Source organism: Clavelina lepadiformis, chromosome 8, assembly GCF_947623445.1.
Source record: "Clavelina lepadiformis chromosome 8, kaClaLepa1.1, whole genome shotgun sequence".
NCBI lineage: Eukaryota > Metazoa > Chordata > Ascidiacea > Aplousobranchia > Clavelinidae > Clavelina > Clavelina lepadiformis.
This window is the reverse complement of record NC_135247.1, coordinates 18,549,725-18,566,973: the sequence shown is the minus strand read 5'-3', so window position 1 is coordinate 18,566,973 and position 17,249 is coordinate 18,549,725. Positions and strand designations below refer to the sequence as shown.

Genomic DNA, 17,249 nt, shown 5'->3' with positions numbered 1-17,249 from the left:
AACTCATTCTCTTATCCGAGCATTGAACATGAAATTCTTGCACTATCCAGTTCCAAGCAAGTCGGATATTCTCAAGGAAGCGAATAAGATGGCTCTGCTCCCATTGATGCAAGTTCGTCTTCCCAAGGAAGGAGATGGTTCAAGAAAAGCTTGTCAGGTTCGTTGTTTCGTTTACTCTTTCATCAACTTTTAATCAGCCACGTTTTTAATAACAAAGTTTGCGAGTCTTAAAGTTTTTGTCTATGCAAACGATATTGTGATGCACGTAAGGTTAATATCAATAATAATATAGATAATGCATGAAAGGTGAACAGACGGTAAGTTCAAAGCCACTACCTTAACTTTCCCACCACTTCTCAGTTCAGTTGAAAACTATGTAAGCATAAACATCATAAATTTTCTTCCTTCAGATCGCATGCGGGGATCATCACACCGTTGTGCTCACCGACGTCGGGTCGGTTTGTGTGTTTGGGAAGAACAACCATGGCCAGCTTGGACTTGGAGACACTCACAACAGGTTCAGTGCTTGCTTGGAATATATTGCAAACTGCTTTTTAAGTGCAAGATTATCACTTTGGTGATAAAGCACTCTTGTAATTTGCGTCGGTTCATCTGACCCGTTTGTTGTACAGGAATCAGCCGACTCGAATAAATCTACCGCACAAAGTTGTCAAAATATCGGCCGGTAGCCACCACAGCATCTTGCTTACTGACGATGGTCTTTTGTTTGGCTGTGGGAGCAATGCGGTAAGCGGGTCGCATTGTTACTCATAAATGGATGGTGAACTTGAAGTCGTCCTATCAATTTTTCATTCCTAACTTACTTGGTGCTAGCTCCAATAATAATGAATGAGTGTGATAAGCCTGATGAAATGGCGCTTTTGTTTTCTGCTTTCACTTAACCATAACGTAAAATCAATGTTAGGATTAGACATTGGGCTGTTTTATTACAAGATTTGCAGCCTGACCAATCTCTAATCTTTCCAGCAAGGGCAGTTAGGCCCCATCAGCAACGTTGATGTTCTGGTCCCGACGCTAATTCTCCCATTCCAGCAGGTGGGTTCCAACGTGCCGCGAGTTTCATGGGTCAGCGCCACCCAGACTTCAACTTTCATTAGATATGAAGAGGTGGGGATTATTTTCGTCAATTTTTGAGACGTTTTTTTTTATTGGTTTGTGTGTTTTTGATCCCAATTCGATGTTGTTTAGCTTTAGTGTTTATGGTTATTGAACGTATAAGTTGTTGTCAGCAATCTATTATTTGCGATTATTATTTTATTGCTTATTTTACATCTTTTTGACTTTGTTACTGTTTCCCATGCAGTAGCGCATACTAACAGCGGCTGATATCATTGTTTCATTTCCACCACGCTAATGACGAGAAATAGTTGGATGACGTTACAGGAAACAAAATGTTGCTGTAATTATGTCAGATACTCTACGACGAGTAGTGACAGTCTTAATTTTTGTTCAGGTTTTGTTGAACGTTACTCAGCTTGATCAAGCAAAGATTTTTGGAACTCCTGAATTCTTTGGGATTTCATATCAACCCGATCTACCTGAAGATACCAACCAGGTGCAGTTATCTTAACTTTAAATTTTGTCCCCTTACTAGGTATCTAACGTACAGTCTGTCTTCACTTTAAGTATTTGAGTGGAAACAAAATATATTTAGAATATTGCAATGGTTTATTGACACAAAGTATTTGCCCTTTTTTCTGTATCATGTTATTTTTTAGCCAGTAAATGCCTAACTAACTAATGCTATGCGATTCCTGAACCTTTGCACAACCAGCAAGATGTCCTTTCTGTTCCTAAGAAAGTTGAATGTTTTGTCCAGAAATCCCATCTGCTGTTGATTGACAGGTCGTCTTCTCACTGTCAGCATTACCACCAGGAGAACGTGCGACTCGGTGCAAATGAACAAACCTGCATTGACCAAGCAAACGAAGTGCTATGGAGGTGAATGAACACACTCAATTTTTTATTGAAAAATAAACTTTTATCAGTCTTTTGTTTAAATGCGATGGTAACAATATGGTAACACTACAGTTGTTATATCATCATAGAGATTTGTGAAGCGATCTTGCAGCGGCTCACAAATTAGTAATTTTTCAAACAAACTTTCTTTAGTTTTAATGCTTCTGATTGGACGGTTAAGTCCTACCTTCTGTGTGGGTACAAGAACGAGGCAGCCAACCAGAACCTTCCGTTTCAACCACAGGTAAAACTTGTAATTACAAATTTATGAATTAGTGTAGTAATGAAGTTTAGAATGAAACTGTCATTTTTATAAATATACAACTTCTTAACTGATTTTTACTGCAGCTTGCTATTCCCATGTCGCTCGACTTGGAGACGACTCGCACTCAAGCTGGGTTGAATCTTCTCTCTTGCATCAATACTCTTGTCACTAGGTGTCCTAATGGGTTACATTTTGAAAGCAAGGGTGAAAAATCGAACGCGGAAAGCAGGTAAGTTCGAGCAAAAAAATTCACTTTCCTCCAACTTTGCTCTTTGTTTGAATTAGGGTTTTGTTTAACATTGGAGTGCCACGCGTGATCGGTGCCACGCATAATCTGTGCCACACGTGATCTGACTCTTTTTGAAATGTGACCAATAATGCGGGTTTTGATATCGCAAAAATTAAATGAGAAATCTATCGTTTAAAAAATATCGATAAAAAATCAAATCAAATCATAGTACTAAATTGAAAAACCTTAAAATTAATTGTTTTCTGTGTGATCCAGCTCTAGCACAAGCAAGGCAACTGGCAAAGTGAGTGAGCCACACACAGTCGATGAATACAACATTGTCAGCAGATTTAAAAGTTTGTTTGAGTTTTTCAAACTATAAGTTTATGATATGTCACCTACCAGTACCACCCTTCATCATTGAATAATTTTGATAAATCTCCATTCTTGTTCACCTTGACCTTTGACCTTGACCTTTATGATGTTCAGGTCATGGAGGTGGTTGGGGTTATTCAGTTCATTCGACCGAAGCCATTCGATTCATGACTGACACAGACATCTTACTCGGTGGAGTCGGGGTGTTTGGGGGTCGGGGTGAGTACTCGGTGACGGTGAGCGTATACGAGGAGGTGGGTGACGCAGACGTGCAGGGGGAAGGCGAACTGTTGGTGGAAACTGACCAGGTCCCGTACGAGTGCGGCTTCAGGTGGGAATGCTCATGTTTGTTAGTTTGTTGTTGATTGAGTTTTTTTAAACAGCTAGATTTCGCTGTTGCTTAAAATTTGTATCGTTATTAGTCATTACGGTCTTCTTCAGTCTTTTGGATAATGATAACACAGCTAAAACTTTATGTTTATTTTCTTTTGCTTTCTCTGTTTTCTAATTAAAATCAAGAAGTGTCACAATCTTCCTTTATATAGCAAAGCACTTTTACAATTGATTCCCAGTCAGCATTTTAGTAAAAGTTGGTTTGATTTTTTGTTTCATCAATCTCCAGAGAAAGGTTCCACGCTTTATTTGATGAGCCGGTCTCGATAGCATCGAACCAGTGGTACACGATAACCTGCAAAGTTGTGGGGCCATCTAGTGACTGCGGCTCACACGGAGAGCAAAACGTCACGACGAGCGACAAGTTGGTTGAATACTTTGCATTCACTGAATCACTGTTAGATATGCTTCTTGAAATACTTTGTAAAGGGAATTAGATGTTGATGCTAAAATTTTTGTTTTTCTGCAGCATAAAATTTACATTTCGGCGTTCAAAATGGTCCAACAATGGCACAGACGTATCGGCTGGACAAATTCCGGAACTCCTGTATTCGCTTCCTGTTGCAACGCCACCTAGTGAGTCTGAAATCTCAATGAAACCGGTCCATCAAGCGGTCGTACAGAAGGTCTCGAAGTCATTCTACCTGTCATTCAATGAGGTTTGTTGTGCCTACTTGACAGCTGTCGACATATTCTTATTTCCATACTTGCTAATTCTTAATAAATCTTTGCAGAGTGCTTTTGAATCCTTGCCCTACATTCTTGAATGGGCGAGAACTTTATTTTTTACCGAGGTCAGTAAGAAGTCGAGTCGTTACGACGACCCTGATTTCGAAGTGATCCCATTTGAAGAGCGGCAGGTTTCAAGAACCATAGAAAACTTATCTTTCATCATCCCTGTCTGCCTCAGACTATTGAGAGTGGCAATAAATCAGTGCATGGCGAAGAGTGGTAAGAAACTTGATGTATTGACGATTAGAGGGATGCCAACAGGTTGTTCCATTCGACATTAATTCCATCTTCACTCACAGGGGGTGAAGCTTTAGTGTATAGCTACATCAATCAGTGTGTGGGTCTGGTTGACGCAATTTTAACCGATGGAGAAATAGACGCTGCATTAGAAGATGGTAATTTTAATTTGGATAGTTCCACTTAAAAGCCTTTAGTTTTGCAAGCCTTGCATATCCGATTTTGTAGTTGATTATTGACATACGTCAGTTAGAGTTGGTTCTAGTTGTAGTAATTGGGCTGGTTTCCCACTAATACTTTCCACAAGTAGATTAACATTAGCTTAACTTAATCGAAGGAGAATACTAACTTAAACAAATGTAAGATCTGCTTGCCCACATGAATAATAGAAGTATGCAGAATGTAGATTTAGGTTCACAGAAATTTTGTGGCTTGTCGCTTCCAGGTATTCGTTAACCATCACATCATGCTAATATCATTGTGTTCCTGCAGCTCTTCTCATGCCTGACTTCGAACGGAGTTTGGTGATGTCATCAGCAATTGCTATGATTACCGAGTGTCACATGATCGTCACCGAGTGCATTGAAGCGTTTCATCCTTCACCCCCGACAAAATGGGCTTATCTGCATCGGACCTTGGACAATTATAACACGGTTTGCCAACATGGTTTTCTTAGATATGTGTTTTATGATATTTTTATTGATCAAATTACAAAGGCAGCTTGTGGTGAACCTTTCATGGCCATTGTTGAACTTTTTAGGCCACAATATGTTATGGACGCATTAAGGAACTATATTTGCAGAGCATAGAGATCAAACCATTTAGTATTTGATATCTGCAACTTTGTGATTTGTGAAAAGTATAGCAACGGATACACTTGTCATGCAGGCCGCCCGTGTGAACAAAGCTAGAATGGCGAGACTTTTGACTGCCGTGCTTGACTCGTTTTGTCAAAACTCGGTTGATCTTGTTCAGTGCCTCCCACTTTTCCCTCGGACTCTCTCCAATCTTGCCAGTGTGATGTCACCATCTGCTGATGATGCGAGTGAGTTCCTTTCACCATTTAAACTTCTTTTCATATGTTCATTCTGATGTGTTGTATTGTTATTGTTTTGAAGACGGTTTGTAAAGTTTTTAAAAGCTATGCTGCTAGTTACAAGATACCTTACAGAGATTATTTGGAACTGTGGCTGTGGCTCTTGTGAGTTGTAGTTTTTAATGTTTTTACCCTCTGTTAAAATCCCTCCTGTTGTTTGATAATATTTCATAGTTTCGACTGATGCATCTGTGGCCAACGCCGGGTTCTATGACGTAGCATACTCGCTTGTGGAAATAGCGTGTCACCCTGCGCGAGTTGCTGTGAAAATAGAAAAGGAATATGCTGTGGAAAAGGATCACAAGAGCGACATACAACAGAGCAAGGTGACGGAGCCGTTACTTTGAAGTAGAAATACCTCGTTTTATAAGAAATTAAACAAATAGAAACACAAAATGTCAAAGAAGAGAAATTTCTTTTGCAAGAATCTTCCAATTTTTTATGATAACATTCTAGATCAGTAGTTCGCAACCTGGGGCCCACGAAAGTGGCACAAGAGGTTCATGAGTTAAACTTCAATTTGTCATAAATAGACCATCGAGTTACAATTTAGAAGTTGGGAGTGTCCACAAGAAAGGAATTAAATGTAACTCAGGGTCCACAAGTGGTTGAGAAGCATTGTCCTAGGTTAAGACTCCCTAGTCCCTAGTACCGCAAAATATTCATTGGTCTTATTTCTTTGTTTCATCGCATCATCAGCATTTTTTCACACAGTTCTCCAGAATGCTTTTCACACCACAAAAATCTATCGTGAGCAGCGCGTGCAAGTTGCTGTCGTCCTTGGCCTCTGACCTGGCTTATCGAGCTTCAGACGTGAGCTCGCACATGAAGAATATTCCGCTCCAGAAAAACTTCTCGTCTGCCATGAGGTTTGTTAGCAGCTGATTGTTAAAATGTCGGCCTCTTTGTAACATCGACGAACTTTATGAATTCAGCTCTATACTTGATCCTGTGGTATAATATAATAACCAGCTGTACTTTAAGCTACCTCATTGATTGTTATGTGCCACGAAGTGGCCTTCTATAACTATATAAGCTCACGTTATCGCAACAACTTTCCCGTTAGCCTGAAAAGTGCGCTCTGCTTTTTAAGATTTTATACTTTTGGGCTAACAAGGCGATATCAGATTTAAACACTTGAAGCAGTAGCGTAAGTTGTGGCACTAAAAATGCACCAAGACCTACATTGTAGCAATATGGCAAATAAGAGGCTGCTTTGTGATTTCTGGCAACTCCGGTAATCTGGAAGTGTTTTGAAAGGTTTGACGGCACTGACAACAACCGATCTTGGAACAGTGGAAATGGCTCGCCGGACGCAACCTGCTTCTCTGTTGACTTAGATGATGTCTATGTCGGCGGATTTGGTGTCTACGGCGGGGGGAAGCTGGAACATAAATATGAACTTGAATTCTTGGAGCAGGTAGTTAAGCGTGTGGAAGATCATTTTCCTGTGCGAAGTTCGTTGAAATTATTCTTAACAAGTTAGACATCAGTTATTTATATCTATTCTGACTACCTCAGATTATTGATAGGTTTGCTAGGCAGTGTACCTGGTGCTGACACTCTATTCGTATATTTAAACTCAGACTTGTTTATCAGGCGAGTGCTTCTTGTGACAGCAAGAAAGGTCACTGGGATACCCGGGACTGTGTAAAAGGGTCGTATGCTTTAAAAGATTGTGGTCCTGATCATATCGTCAATATCAAACTGACCAAGTCATTCCTACTTAAGGTAGACTTTGGATGTTTTTGATACAGATCCCATCGCTAGATGTATGCAGCAGGGTTATTGGTTAGGCTTGCTATGATCGGGTCATAGCGGAACAATATTCCTAGACTTGTTTACAAAACCAAAAATATGTTGATTGTAATTTTAAACAAATTTAATATAAGCTTGTAGATAATACATGGTAATATCGCCATGGTCGTTTATTTATATTTATTTGCAGAAAAATGTCACCTATGCTGTTTGTCTGCGTAACCACGGTGATCGAACGTACTGTGGAGAGCGTGGGAGAGCGACAGTTGTCTGTAACGACGGCGTTACATTCCACTTCACACATTGTGACCAGAGCACAAACGGCACGAGCATATCACGTGGTCAGATCCCATCCATTCTCTATCACAGGTTGGTTCAAGTAATTGTGTAAATCTTGCAAACTTGTCTATCAACTGTAAGGCACTGCCCTCTCGTAATAATCAAATGATATGATTTGATGGTTTTCGAGTCATGACCTCATCACGCACTTCCAGGTATATCATATGACCAGCTGACTGTGTCATATCATGTGATACAGGTCCAACCAAGATGAAGAGTTCCTAGCGTCACCTATTGACAAGTGGGTTGGCACGGCAACCACCCCGGTTACAGCGGGGCTCGCCTACCAACGACACGCTCTTAACATTCTCGCCCTCGTCACTGAATCTGCCGTGGAAATTTTGAACTCTCTGACCCCTGATGACTTGGCTGAGGTCAAGGGTGAAGGGTCACAGGAATCCGAGGAGGTTCAAGCCGAAAAGACAAAGGAGAAAGAGGGCGCTAGAGAGGTTCTCACTTCAGAGTTGATCTCCCACCTACTGCCGGGATTGTTCTCCAATATCGGTGGGTGCTTTTGGACGATCGCTTGATAAAGAATTAGTTTTTAGTTAACAATTTTCTTCGTGATGATAAACGTCGGACTTTCCGCTCCTCAAATCAACTCCCATCCTCACTGTTGTCTGAGGAATGTAGCCGTAGCTTCCTCATGCCCTGCCTTGTGTGATGTAGGTGTGTTGGTCCGTCATAACCCACATTGTGCGGTCGAGGTGATGGAACTTATCCGAAACCTTCTTCCTCCGTTGATCAACGTTCAACAAATTTTGTCGCCTCCGTTTAAGAACGATCTTCCCTTACACAGTGTTGTGGTGGAGAGCTCTCATCCATACAAGCCAGCCCAGGTTTCTCACTACAAGGTGATTTCTGGTGGCCTCTGCATGCAGATATTTACAGAACGAAGTTATAAATAACAGCATATTTCTCAAACTGTCTATGATAAACATTGCAGCTGAGGTGTAAATTTTTTATGGCTAGCATTTGTTGTTTTACTGTGCAACATAGCACTATTTTTATTTATCTATTAGCATGTTATTAGTGATTTCTTGCGTTCCGTATTTGCGTATTTTGTTGCTATGTTCAAACATATTCCATTTCTGTTTAAACAACATGTCATACAATCATAGGCATCCTTCCCTTCTAGCGTGAAGTGGATGTTGATTGAATTCTCATCGAAATGTCAGACTGCTCAGGTGGAGGACTCACTTCGTCTCTTCTTGAGCAAGACAGGAAACCAGGTGAAGAGTCTTGGTGATTCTCGCAGAAATAAGAGCAAAGATCCAGTTAATCCATGAACTTTCATTGAGAGTGTGGATGCGTGTAACTTCCAATCTTCCTCCATTTCATGCCATGACAACGCTCTTCTGTTTTACTTAGGCTGAAAGACGAGTTGATGAAAAAGGCCGAGATATTCTTATTCCAGTTTTGAAAAAAATGAGCCAAGACAAAAACTGGCCACAGAATGCTACGGTCTTACCAGGTAACTTCTCGGAAGTTGTATCAGACCTTTGCTCAAGAGCGCCACTGTAGCAGGAGCATACATAGATATCTCATTATGCTGTTGAACTTTATTACACAGGTCATGAGTTGTTCTTCCAGCTCCACACAGCGTCGGATTACACAAACAACAAAGATAAAAAACCCCACTTGTTTTATGGGTTCAAGTGCACAGTTACAGGTCACGTCTTTGCTTGAATTCTGATATCCGATGTTAAAAGATATAACTTAGTGATGCTCTTATTGCTTCGATGTGTGTCTTGCGTGGTTGCCCAGGCTGTGCCTTTAGCTGCAAACAGTTTCAGACTTGCTGTGCATAATGTTGCGACTTTATAGTTTGCTTGCTAGGCTTGGGTCGTGTGGAACTGTCTGTTACAATTGTCCGCTACCGTGTGTTGTCATTGATTGCGATATACTCTGTTCACAACATGTTTATTTACTTATTTATTTCGTACAGTCACTTAAGCCTAAGGACTAAAAGCTCGATCTCCTTTGATTATTATAGGAGTTAAGTGGAGCAGGACATCACTTAGAAAGTTAAAATTTGAAAAGAATTTTGCTCTAACAAGTTGTTGCAATTAATTGAACGGATGCAGAAATATTTGACATGTTTTTACAAAAGTAACATGTATTGGGTTCTCACGCTGGTACCTAATCAGAGCAAATTGTTGACTTGGTGTGTTCTGATCACGGACTGCAGTGAAAATCTGATATATGTTGGTATTGTAATAACATTATGAACATCTCTGCATTCGTTTTGTTAAAAATCCATAAAAATCATGTGACTTGCTTACGTCGTAATTATTAACTTCACTTTCAAGTGACTGTTCACGTGATAAAGATGTGAATTTCATGAGCAGGTTATGAGAAGGTCCCTCTTCCTAAGCAACAAGACGGATCATTTCTTGTGAATGAGTTGATTAACGTGGCTGGTTTGGCCTCCAACACGCTTATGAAGGTCCACGAACAACTATGGAATGGTAAAAGAGTAACCTGCATATACTTTGTATCATCACTTGTATCATTGTGATCATCATCATGTGATCATCATCATGTGATCATCACGGTGATCGAATATGAATCTCTGCCACTACTTTTGTTCTCAGTCTTTTTTGTAAAGTTTGTGATTGCGTTTCAAACAGTACAAATTGAAAATGAGCAGAGAAATGTTTTGTCTTTTTTCGCAGAGGATAAAGACGATTTGGATTCGTCAAATTATAACCAGAACGACAAGGTTGATCACTTAAGGGCGATAGAGACCACTGCAGCAGTCACGCTTGAGCGACATTCCTCTCTCTTCCTCCCCGGACTTCATCTCAACTTCTTTCCTGGATCATCGCAAGCATTGAACGGAACTCTTCCATTCACTGAAGGTTCCAAGGAGAAACTTTTCCTTTATGACTTCATATCGGCTGCTCCCGACACCACTGGAGGTCGCCTTGCCAGGTTCGGATGTTGTTATTGGTCGAGCATTTATGTGATTTCACAAACAATCGCGAATAAGTATATTTTCATTTATCATATATGAAAGAAGTTGCAGTAGAAAGAATTAATTTCTTTTTTATATCGGCTCATTTCACCTTCAGTGATCCGGTAACTCTTGTTCAGAATTTCCCTAAGTTGGTCCATAAAAGACAATTAAAAATCGCAACTTTAGTAGAGCAATGTCGTGTAATAGCCTACCCAAATTTAAAGAGCACTAATATCTCTTGGCGGTGGAAAAAACCTTTCTGTTTATTTGACGTTTCTGGTGTATTGGGGGTTCCTTGTTAACTTTAATAACCCTGCAGGGTACAGCGGACAAAAAAGTTTGCAAACTTACTGCTCTAGTTTATGACAAGACATTGTAACGAAACTGCTTAATATACTGTAGTTTTAAGATACAGAAAAATAGACTCTAGAGAATTCTCGTACATTTGAACAATAAAAAGTCTTTAAAATATTATCTGCAGGTGGCTCCAACCAGATTCCTTTGTTGATCCGAAGCAATGTTTGCTCCATTTAAACGTGAAGAGTCTCGTCCACACCCTGCCTGCCTCAGTCACCATCATAACCAGGGACCAGTACGGCAAACCAGTCCACGTGCCAACCATGAAAGTGGAGCTGGTGGCCAAGCCGCAACCATCCTCTCATTTGAACAATGAAACTGGTGTTTCTCTTGGTGAGTTGTGATGCAGTGAATATGTCAAATGCATCAGGTAGTGCTGAAAGTGTAGCTTAGAGGTGGGCTTGGTATTTATGTAGCTATGAAATGGACTTATTCAACTTCTAACTTGCCATTTTCATAATTTCATAATTATGTGACCAGTATTTGTGGTTAGTTAACATGCTTCGTCTTGCATTGAGCTAAATTTGATTTACTTCCAACAATATTCACTTGCGCCAGATATATCCCCGACCGATCCTAGTCCTGTATTCGAGGCAAAGTTTGAGGTCACAAAGCACCGAGATTCTCGATATCAGACGATAACAATGATGAGGCCGTACAAGAAGTACTCGTTCGAAGAACTCCGACTCGCTTATCCTCATAAACAAACCTTCAAGTCTCAAAATATTCTTGTCGCCAGTGTTGGCGGTGGTAAGTTTCTCATTTTTATTGGGTATTGTTATACTAATGATTGATTAATAATCGTTTTGTTTATTAACAAGTGCAGGCTGTGATTAGGCGACCCAGATGGTCAGACTATTTGCAACTGGTTGGCGTAGTATTAGTCAACTTGTTTGACATCTTATTCAGCTGAAACATCTTCAAATGAGTCTTCATTTTTCCACCAGGCACATACCGGGCCACATGGATCCCTGCGTTGGCCGCCACCTACACCCTCCAAGTCACCCTTGATCAACAACTTCGGGGTCCAAGACAACTTGTGGTGGTTTCCCCCGCCCCGCTTGGATGCAGTGAGCACCCTAGGAATAGTCCAGTTAGCACCCTGACTGAACTCACCTCTAAGCTGTTGAGGTTTGCGACCAGAAACAGCCGGGGCTTGAGGATAAGAAGCCACCCAACGCTGCAAAGTCCTCAGGTGGGTGACTTTGACCCATGGCTTGTTATCTATGATGTATTTCATAATATGAGTTCGGAAAGTGGGGAGATGCTTCGTGGGCCCTTTTCTATCTCATCTCCCCTCCTTCATTCGTGCATCTGTCTTGCATAGTTGTTTGTGAATGAGATGATGTCTATGTTTGCCCTCGCATCTAAACGACATTGCAATCAGTTTTATTCTACTAATATTATCAAATGTTATCAGAAGTGTTAATCATACGATCAATGTGTTGGGACCCATACTTAGGACGAATACAAGGGACAAAACATAACTGATACGACTTCTACTGTTTTAGCTCATGTTTTCATGTTAATCGCAGTCAGTTGTGAAGAAAGTTGAAAAAGCTCTTGAATAATTTTTATCTACCTAAGTAGAAGACAGTAAAGTAACAATTAACAACGTCTTCAAACAAGCCGAAGCGAATAAAATGTAGAAAATTGATCAGGTTTTTACTTTTAAAGATTGGATTGTTGGAATACGATGACATCATAGAGTGCTGTCAGGAGGTGCACAACAACGACGGGGATTGGGTGAAACTTTCAAAAGTACGCATCGATTATATGAATTAGCACTGGACGATTAAATTTATGAGATGCAGCAATGTGTGGATAATTTTTTTTTTCGTAGTGTTTCGTCCGGAATTTTAGTTGTGTGCAAGACTCCGTTTCATTTTATCGACCGTTTTTCCTTTCTCAGACTAGCATCGAAAAATATTGCAAGGAGAACACGAATGAGGCTTGGTGTATTTCGTTTCACAAACACAACAGCCGCACTTTTCTTCTTCCGGTCGACGCTGAAACTTCAAGAGCAAAAGAAAATGACAAAAAGCACCAACCTAAGCCAGTACTGGAATCTGTGGTAAGTAGGGTACTGCGGGTAACCATGGCATTGCACCCATGGCATTAATTTGTTTGGGCTAATCCTAAAATTCGTTAAGTTATTATCTTTTAAGGCTATTTGTTATATTATTATCAAAATAATAGTTTTAAGGTCGGTTATAAATGTAAATTTGGAAATTTCACACGAGTGCATTTCCAACTGTACCAATGACCAATTCATTGTAAGCATTTGTGTTGAACACTCTGCGACGTTTTGTCTCACCGTATTCACTTGATTGAAAAGCGCCGTAGATTAAAAAAGTAATTGTAGCTGCGGATGCTGTCTGAATAAATATGATACTTTTCAAATTGGAAGTATCAACTATAACTTTCATCATATCAATACCATATTTTCATAAACAGACCCAACTCATCCCACCAATCCCTCCGTTGAGAACAAGTGGTAAGCCATCAACATCTAACATAATTCCTCCTCCCCAAGCTACGTTTTCACTCGAAGAGAACCCGTTCACTTCTGCTTCCACCCCCGGCCATTCAAAGATATTTTCAAGTCCATTTGCCACCCCTACGCAAACAGTCGCTAAAGAATGGGTTGAGAAGGTCCCGGGAGAGTATACGGTCAAGAAATGTGGGTCATCAGGTCATAACATTCGTTATAACCCCAGTAAAAAGGCAGCACCACTGGGTAAGGACATTGTAAATTATATGTTTAAAAATTAAGTCCAGGCAGCTAAGAAAATTACATTTTGCGACAGACTTAATTATTTTTTCCCACAGGTAAACTTGTATTTGGCAATACGTTTATGGCGGCAGGGATCAAGCGAAACACTTCAGGAATATGGTTGCTGCTGCATAGGGCTGAGGTCTCACAGTAAGCACAACACAGCTGAGTAGACAAAGAAATAATAAGATGTTATCGCTGGCCGTTACTCTTATAACTTGTTCACTGTTAAGCGAGTAACGATGTTCATGTTAAACTGCTTCGTGTTTTAAAGATTTTGTGAGGAGAGCCCAGATGAAGGTCACGCATGGGCGCTCGCAGTTTCAGTCGACGGAACGCAGCATTTGTCATCGGTGGAGGGTCCTTCGGTTAGTCTCCCATTACTCAGTGGACAGAAAGAAAAATCAAAGATGTTGCAAGAAATGGTGACCCCGACATCGAGCACCAATGCCAACAACCTGGCAGGGAAAGATTCGATGCTTGCGTCGGCGATTAGAGGAGCTGCGTTTGCGAAACTGACCAACCCGTTTCAAGACTCATCATCAGGAGGATCAGAGAGTGAGGTTGTTGATCTTCTCGTTGCTTCACTTCCTGGGATGATCCCTGATGCAAACCTGCCTGCACCGAAAGCAATGGATGTTGCGAAGACTCCAAAGAAGCAGGATTGGAAGGCTAGAGTGAAAAGACATCACCGATCCTCATCAGACAGTGATGCCATGATGCCGAGATCCAAGGCAAACTGTGAGTTGTTCATCTAAGTATATCTAATATAATTAAATAGTATATGTAATTATATAGCAAAGGTTAGAATCAAGGGGATTCAGTTTTTCTTACTGCTGCTTCTCAAATTGTTGCATTTGTGACTTGATTATTTTAACGAACATCGCACATGTTGATTGATTGCTGTGAGTTAAGTGATTGTCCGGGCCATGAGTAGTCAATGTTCAGATGCTGAGTTCTTACTTTTCAGCGCTGAAATATGAAGCTGGAAGAGGAAGAGTCCATCGTTCATTGTCTCAGAGATCACCACCCAGCAGGAGTCACTCTATTCCGAATTCAAAGCCTCGATCTTCATCACGAGTTGTATCTTCGTCCAGAGTTAAAGCTCCTCCTCGTAAGACACTGGTCGAACGACAATCACTGCAGCATCCAGCAAAATATCCAGGAACTCGGAAGAAAACTCCATCTGAGAAGATACTATGTGGTGGAAAGAAAAAGGAAGTGAAAGATGACATTCCTTTCATTGATGATGTCATTGATGCAGAGGGCAACATTCTTTCTTCTGGAAAATCAGATGAGGATAAGAAGGGACCAGGTAAAGATGAAGAAGAACAAACATCCGGCACCCGATTGTCTGATCTTGTGAATCAAATAAAGATGACTCCTCCAACCCGCAGGTTTGCTTCCATGTGATTTTGTTAACTTCTACAGGAACGACACTTTCCTGATTTCATGGCCGACTGATTTTCTTATTGTTGGGCTTTTTTGTTGTTTCAGGCAACCACCTTTGACAAAGCTATTTTCACAGCAGAAAACTCCAGGCAAAGTTTCAGATCAAATGAAATCCAAGTGAGTTTTATTTCTATGCAAGAAATATTGACCAGCCGAGCTTCAGCCAAACTATCTCATGATAATTAGAATGTTTTGGAGATTGACGTCACCACCCATAACCAATAATAATTAGTTGATGTCTATTTAGAAAATCCCAGTCATCGTCGCAAGCGCTGTCACCCTTGGTTGCCGAATGTGCACGGGCGGTTTTTGCCGCTTTCCTCTGGCACGAGGGTATTGTCCACGATGCGATGGCATGCGCGTCATTCCTCAAGTTCAACCTGACCGCCCGATCGCAAGTGATGAAGTTCACATCACTAGGTCTTTGCTTAGGCTGTATGGATAAGCACGAATTGTATCACTTCTTTTGCTGCTTCTCTTTCATAATCCACTATTTGCTTTGTTCTTAGCAGTTTCTTATATTAGCTCATGGCAGGGTTATATGTTGCTCAGCCACACGTATATTCGGTCTGAACTTTGCAAATTTCAGGCACAAGTAGTTCTGATGATATGAAGTTCCCCAGGAGAAGAGCTAGTGAGCAATCAGCTGATGAAAAAGGTTTCTGATTGCATTTATGACATCACTTAAGTTAACTTACATTTCGTGACAAAGTCATTTGAAAATTAGAAATACAAATATCTTACTAACTCTATCCACTTGGTTCAAAGCAAATTGGATTTCTTTTATTGAAAGCATTTGGAGGTTACAATTATTAAGTAAAACGAATATCCAGATCCGAGACAGTAGAAAACATATAAATCAGACATTTTGGTCGACAGTCGACACTTCAACTTTTATCAGTGTATTTTAGGGCAATTGTTCAGTTGCAGTGTCGACCAAAACGTCTGATGAATATGTTTTCTATCACCTTATTATAATGCCTTTGCTCAAAGTCACATGTAATTGTTTTATGCAACAACACCACGTAACGTACGTGGCTGAATCCTTCAAAGCAGAAACACTGGACCCATATAATAGAAGCAAACATTTTATTTAACGGCTGAATCTCATTCTCTGCAGATGTCCCTCGAGCGAAGTTGGATTCGAGTGGATCGTCTCATCCTCCTGACACTCTTCTCTATCTTGCCATGTTCTGGGATCAGCTCTCGGACATGGTCACTAAGATCGCGATCAGGAATCAAGTGAGAGCTTCGAGTTGAACTTCGTTGTTTAAACTTTCACTTTTATTTGTGTTCGATTTCAGCTTATTTTTTAACTTTCATAATTTTTAACTCTTTCATCTATCTTTTGCTGATGAATAGACGACTGAAGTTATTCCATTTCTCAGGATGCATTTCATAATAAGCAGATGCTAAATTCTGCAAAGTTTCATGAAACGCTTACATCTTTACAGAATCTTCCTCTGCCCACGCCTGTCAATCAAAATCTAAACTGCCACAGCGAGAAGCCGGTGCCTCCCGCAAAGAACTTGAAACTTCCTGATCCTGAACCTGGCCTTGATCGAGCCATGGCTGGAAACATTGATCTGGAGGTGAGAGTTGAAATTTTATGCATCAGCACTTTCTTGTACAACGACATGTTGTTACGAGTGACCGGCTGAGTACTGATTATATCGGTTGGTTACTTACGCCAAGCCCCAGCTCTCTTATCTATTAGTCAGTAATTATTTTAAACTTAGTCAGTATATGGTGGAATAAAAAGCAGGATGTTTGATGGCATTCTAGGTGTAACTTTTATTTTTATTTTCTTGACACGAGCTTTAACTAGCACCAGCTTCATCAGACGTACTAAGAGACGAAAAAGTTAAACTTAGTGTAGTCATGATATTAACGATTGTGCAGCAGTATATAAGGCTTCATCCACTGAAGCGGAAACCTTTCCAGCGGAACAATGCCTTCCCCCCTCAGTTAATCGGTCCGCAAGCGAGAAGAAACTTGCAGCCACATGCTGCGCCGTACTATCATCAAGCTCCTGTGCAAGGTTCATTATTGTCTTGCTTTATAATTTGGAATTTACATTGAATTGTGACCAGAATTGTTGATTTTGAGTGAAATGAAATCTGTTCCTTTTTCAAGGAAATATTGTTGGGGCTGATCCAGGAGATCACTTTAAAGATACGAGATGTGATCTCTGCGATAAAGTTCATCCCTTTCCAATCACATATCACATGAAGCAGGTCGGACAACTCACATAACTGCCTGATAACTTCATTTTCTTGACTGTCGCGATAAAGTGAC

At 40.5% G+C, this 17,249-nt stretch overlaps 1 protein-coding gene across 3 annotated transcripts in view; it reads left to right on the top strand.

The window, feature by feature from the left end:
• LOC143468870 (E3 ubiquitin-protein ligase MYCBP2-like) overlaps nt 1-17,249 on the top strand; it is a 40,379-nt gene that overhangs the window by 7,002 nt on the left and 16,128 nt on the right. For 2 of the 3 annotated variants that reach the window (XM_076966330.1, XM_076966328.1), the window contains exons 19-62: nt 51-157; nt 411-517; nt 633-747; nt 988-1,128; nt 1,475-1,576; nt 1,841-1,962; nt 2,134-2,224; nt 2,329-2,474; nt 2,751-2,830; nt 2,964-3,180; nt 3,472-3,606; nt 3,712-3,901; nt 3,977-4,193; nt 4,274-4,369; nt 4,704-4,864; nt 5,100-5,256; nt 5,482-5,633; nt 6,022-6,176; nt 6,568-6,727; nt 6,907-7,038; nt 7,256-7,434; nt 7,604-7,908; nt 8,074-8,258; nt 8,526-8,636; nt 8,776-8,878; nt 8,978-9,076; nt 9,756-9,875; nt 10,083-10,341; nt 10,848-11,056; nt 11,282-11,473; nt 11,671-11,918; nt 12,401-12,484; nt 12,636-12,797; nt 13,181-13,463; nt 13,556-13,649; nt 13,774-14,240; nt 14,470-14,896; nt 14,997-15,068; nt 15,199-15,371; nt 15,541-15,609; nt 16,072-16,193; nt 16,406-16,543; nt 16,854-16,992; nt 17,088-17,188. In XM_076966330.1, coding sequence (XP_076822445.1) covers nt 51-157; nt 411-517; nt 633-747; nt 988-1,128; nt 1,475-1,576; nt 1,841-1,962; nt 2,134-2,224; nt 2,329-2,474; nt 2,751-2,830; nt 2,964-3,180; nt 3,472-3,606; nt 3,712-3,901; nt 3,977-4,193; nt 4,274-4,369; nt 4,704-4,864; nt 5,100-5,256; nt 5,482-5,633; nt 6,022-6,176; nt 6,568-6,727; nt 6,907-7,038; nt 7,256-7,434; nt 7,604-7,908; nt 8,074-8,258; nt 8,526-8,636; nt 8,776-8,878; nt 8,978-9,076; nt 9,756-9,875; nt 10,083-10,341; nt 10,848-11,056; nt 11,282-11,473; nt 11,671-11,918; nt 12,401-12,484; nt 12,636-12,797; nt 13,181-13,463; nt 13,556-13,649; nt 13,774-14,240; nt 14,470-14,896; nt 14,997-15,068; nt 15,199-15,371; nt 15,541-15,609; nt 16,072-16,193; nt 16,406-16,543; nt 16,854-16,992; nt 17,088-17,188 — 7,124 coding nt within the window. The remainder of the gene's footprint in view (nt 1-50; nt 158-410; nt 518-632; nt 748-987; nt 1,129-1,474; nt 1,577-1,840; nt 1,963-2,133; nt 2,225-2,328; nt 2,475-2,750; nt 2,831-2,963; nt 3,181-3,471; nt 3,607-3,711; nt 3,902-3,976; nt 4,194-4,273; nt 4,370-4,703; nt 4,865-5,099; nt 5,257-5,481; nt 5,634-6,021; nt 6,177-6,567; nt 6,728-6,906; nt 7,039-7,255; nt 7,435-7,603; nt 7,909-8,073; nt 8,259-8,525; nt 8,637-8,775; nt 8,879-8,977; nt 9,077-9,755; nt 9,876-10,082; nt 10,342-10,847; nt 11,057-11,281; nt 11,474-11,670; nt 11,919-12,400; nt 12,485-12,635; nt 12,798-13,180; nt 13,464-13,555; nt 13,650-13,773; nt 14,241-14,469; nt 14,897-14,996; nt 15,069-15,198; nt 15,372-15,540; nt 15,610-16,071; nt 16,194-16,405; nt 16,544-16,853; nt 16,993-17,087; nt 17,189-17,249) is intronic. The other variant, XM_076966329.1, reaches the window with a different exon arrangement.